This window comes from Phaethon lepturus, unplaced genomic scaffold, assembly GCF_000687285.1.
Source record: "Phaethon lepturus isolate BGI_N335 unplaced genomic scaffold, ASM68728v1 scaffold48581, whole genome shotgun sequence".
NCBI lineage: Eukaryota > Metazoa > Chordata > Aves > Phaethontiformes > Phaethontidae > Phaethon > Phaethon lepturus.
In genome coordinates this window covers 1,968-4,756 of record NW_010517914.1, presented here as the reverse complement: position 1 = coordinate 4,756, position 2,789 = coordinate 1,968, and the positions used below count along the sequence as shown (strand labels likewise).

Below are 2,789 nucleotides of genomic sequence, written 5' to 3'. Positions count from 1 at the left end.
CTCCACCTCCGCACCCCAGGCATGCAGCGCCCGCCTTGCTGTCCCTGCGCCCCAGCCTGGTTGTGCCCTGGAAGAGAAAGGGGCGGGGTGGCCCAGCAGACCATCAGAACAAGGGGTCCTGGTGGAATTAGTGTATGGGAGGGGGTTCGCAAAATCCTACCAGTTTGTTCCAGACAGTGGCACATCAACTCTATAGGATGCTCCAATATATAGGGTCTGGCTGGGGTCCCAGTGTCCTGCGGGCTCACGGTCCCCAATGCTCCTGCAAGAGCACCTTTGCCCGATCCCCATGCAGTAGTGTTTGGCGCTGGCTTTTCCCAGCAGCCGGGTGGCCCCCGGGACGCGTGTGAGCCCCGTGGGGCTGGGGCCCCTCTGCTCCCTGCAGGCCTCAAGCACCGGCGTGAGGTGGCAGGGAAGAGTGCCATATTCAATGGGGAGCACTTTGTCCTGGAGGAGACCGACTGGTACCTGCTCAACCTCTTTCGGCTCTGGTGGCACTATGGCATCAGCTTCCTGCGCCTGCAAATGTGGGTGGAGGAGGTGATGGAGAAGTTCATGAGGTAGGAGAGCCTGTGGGGCTGGAAGGACACAGGGGGTCTTCCCCAGCCCCAAGGCATCACCAGGCACGCTGTGCTTCTGTCCCCTCCAGGATCTACAAGTACCAGGCGCATGGCTATGCCTTCTCCAGCTTGGAGGAGCTGCTGCGCTCACTGGGGGGTGATGCCTTCATCAACATGACGCAGCGCTCGGTGGCCGAGTCCTTGCTGGAGGTGGGCATCACACAGCGCTTCGTGGATGATGTCATTGCGGCCGTCCTGCGCTCCAGCTATGGGCAGTCAGTGCTGGTGCCTGCTTTCGCAGGTGAAACTCGGGACCCTTTCTCTCTCCTTCCCAGTGTCCCCTCCCTGGGCAGGCTGTTGAGCTGCCCTCTTCTTCTGCTCCCCAGGAGCCATGTCGCTGGCAGGGGCGCAGGGCAGCACCTGGGCAGTGGAAGGAGGCAACAAGCTTGTGTGTTCAGGTCTACTGAAGCTGACCAAAGCCAACGTCATCCCAGCCAGGGTGACGGGTGTCTCTCTGCACAGCTCGGGTGAGCCTGGGCATGGCGTCTGCTCTGGCTGCCACCGAGGCGGGAGGTGGGTGGTGGCACCATAGGGGTGCTGGGTCAGAGAGGGAGCCTTGGGAGGCTGGAGAGCATCTAGGTCCTGGTAAAGCATTTGGGCAAGGGCCTGGGGGTCTGTCCATCTTCCCTCATGTGATCTGGTGGGGGCCCTTTGGTACAGACCTTGGCCCTGGGGTTCCCCTCCCTCATTCTTGAGGTCCCTCGGGTCTCTTCTGTGGCACCATCCTTGTTGCAGGCTTGCTCCCTGGCCGAGCACAGCAGAAGGGAAGGGCTGGATAAATGGGGTTTGAGGGTGGGCTGTGCTGCCCCAGTCCACCTTGTGCTACTGGGCTGGGCTTCTCTGGAAACTCTCTCCCACAGGCTTGATAAAATGCTCTTTCTACTGCCCTAAAGCATCACCAACTCATCCATAACCATCAGATGCTATGGTCTAGCAATGATGTGTACTGGAAAACCAGGGGATGGAGGCTGTGCTGGAAAAAAGGGGGCCAGGGCCACTGCTTGGGTCTCAGCACTACTCCTAACTGTCCACCGTCTCTTTTTAGAAGGGAGAGCCCTGTACCAGGTGCACTATGAGGGCAGCGAAGGGCAGGGCTCGGCTTTCTACGACATGGTGGTCGTGACGACTCCCCTGCACCCCAGCAGGTGCAACTTCACCTTCGAGAACTTTGAGCCACCCATTGCTGACTTCCCTGGAGCCTTCCAGCCCTCTGTCACCTCCGTGGTGCATGGCTACCTCAACTCCTCCTACTTCGGCTTCCCTGACCCCAAGCTCTTCCCCTTCGCCAGCATCCTCACCACCGACACCCCCGACCTCTTCTTCAACGCCATGGACAACATCTGTCCTGTCAACATCTCAGCGGCTTTCCGTCGCAAGCAGCCCCAGGAGGCTGCGGTGTGGCGTGTCCTCTCCCAGCAGCCGCTGGACAAGCAGCAGCTGAAGACCCTCTTCAGGTCCTATTACTCGGTGCAGGTGACAGAGTGGCAAGTGTATCCCCGCTACGATGCCGCCAAGACCCTCCCGCCCATCGTGCTCCATGAAAACCTCTTCTACCTCAGTGGCGTGGAATGGGTGGCCAGCTCCATGGAGATGATAGCGGTGGCAGCCAAAAACGTGGCCCTGCTGGCTTACAACCGCTGGCATCAGGACCTGGACAAAATCGACCAGAAGGACTTGATGCACAAGGTGAAGACCGAGCTGTGATGCCCAGGGGAGGCAGTGGGCTGGGAGCTTCTGTGTAGTGGCCTGGGGAGTATTTATTGCCTTGGGGACACCAGGGGGGTGGGGGCTGGGGGAGAAGGGACAGGTGTGTCCCATATTACTTGAACATGATTTACCTTCAGGAATACAGTCCCTGCTCGGTGTTGCTGCGTGTCTGTGCCATGTGCCTGTTTCCCTGTTCCCCCTCCCCAGGCTCTACTGGAAGGAACCTGTGCCTTTTTCTGTGAAAAAAGGTCCCTGCACATCTGTTTTTTGGAGGGACCTCAGGGGACTTTCAAGGACGAGGCTGGCTGGTGGCTGTGTTTTGGGGGGCAGAAGAGCCCCTCGGGGAGAAGGCTAGGCAGCAACCACCCCGGGCGGGCAGTGAGGCAGGGGCCGGCTCAGACAGGGGCCAGCGATGCGCTTTATTGAAGACCTCAGAAGCCACCCGAAGCACCGTCAGCTTGC

The 2,789-nt window shown here is 59.8% G+C and overlaps 1 protein-coding gene across 1 annotated transcript; it reads left to right on the top strand.

Moving 5' to 3' along the window:
- Positions 1-385: 385 nt before the first annotated feature.
- PCYOX1L (prenylcysteine oxidase 1 like) lies at positions 386-2,485 on the top strand (the record flags this gene model as incomplete). The annotated part of the gene is made up of 4 exons (XM_010296539.1): positions 386-560; positions 650-861; positions 947-1,087; positions 1,666-2,485. Coding segments are annotated over 4 exons (1,187 nt in total), but the record flags the coding sequence as incomplete, so codon positions are not given.
- Positions 2,486-2,789: the final 304 nt, after the last annotated feature.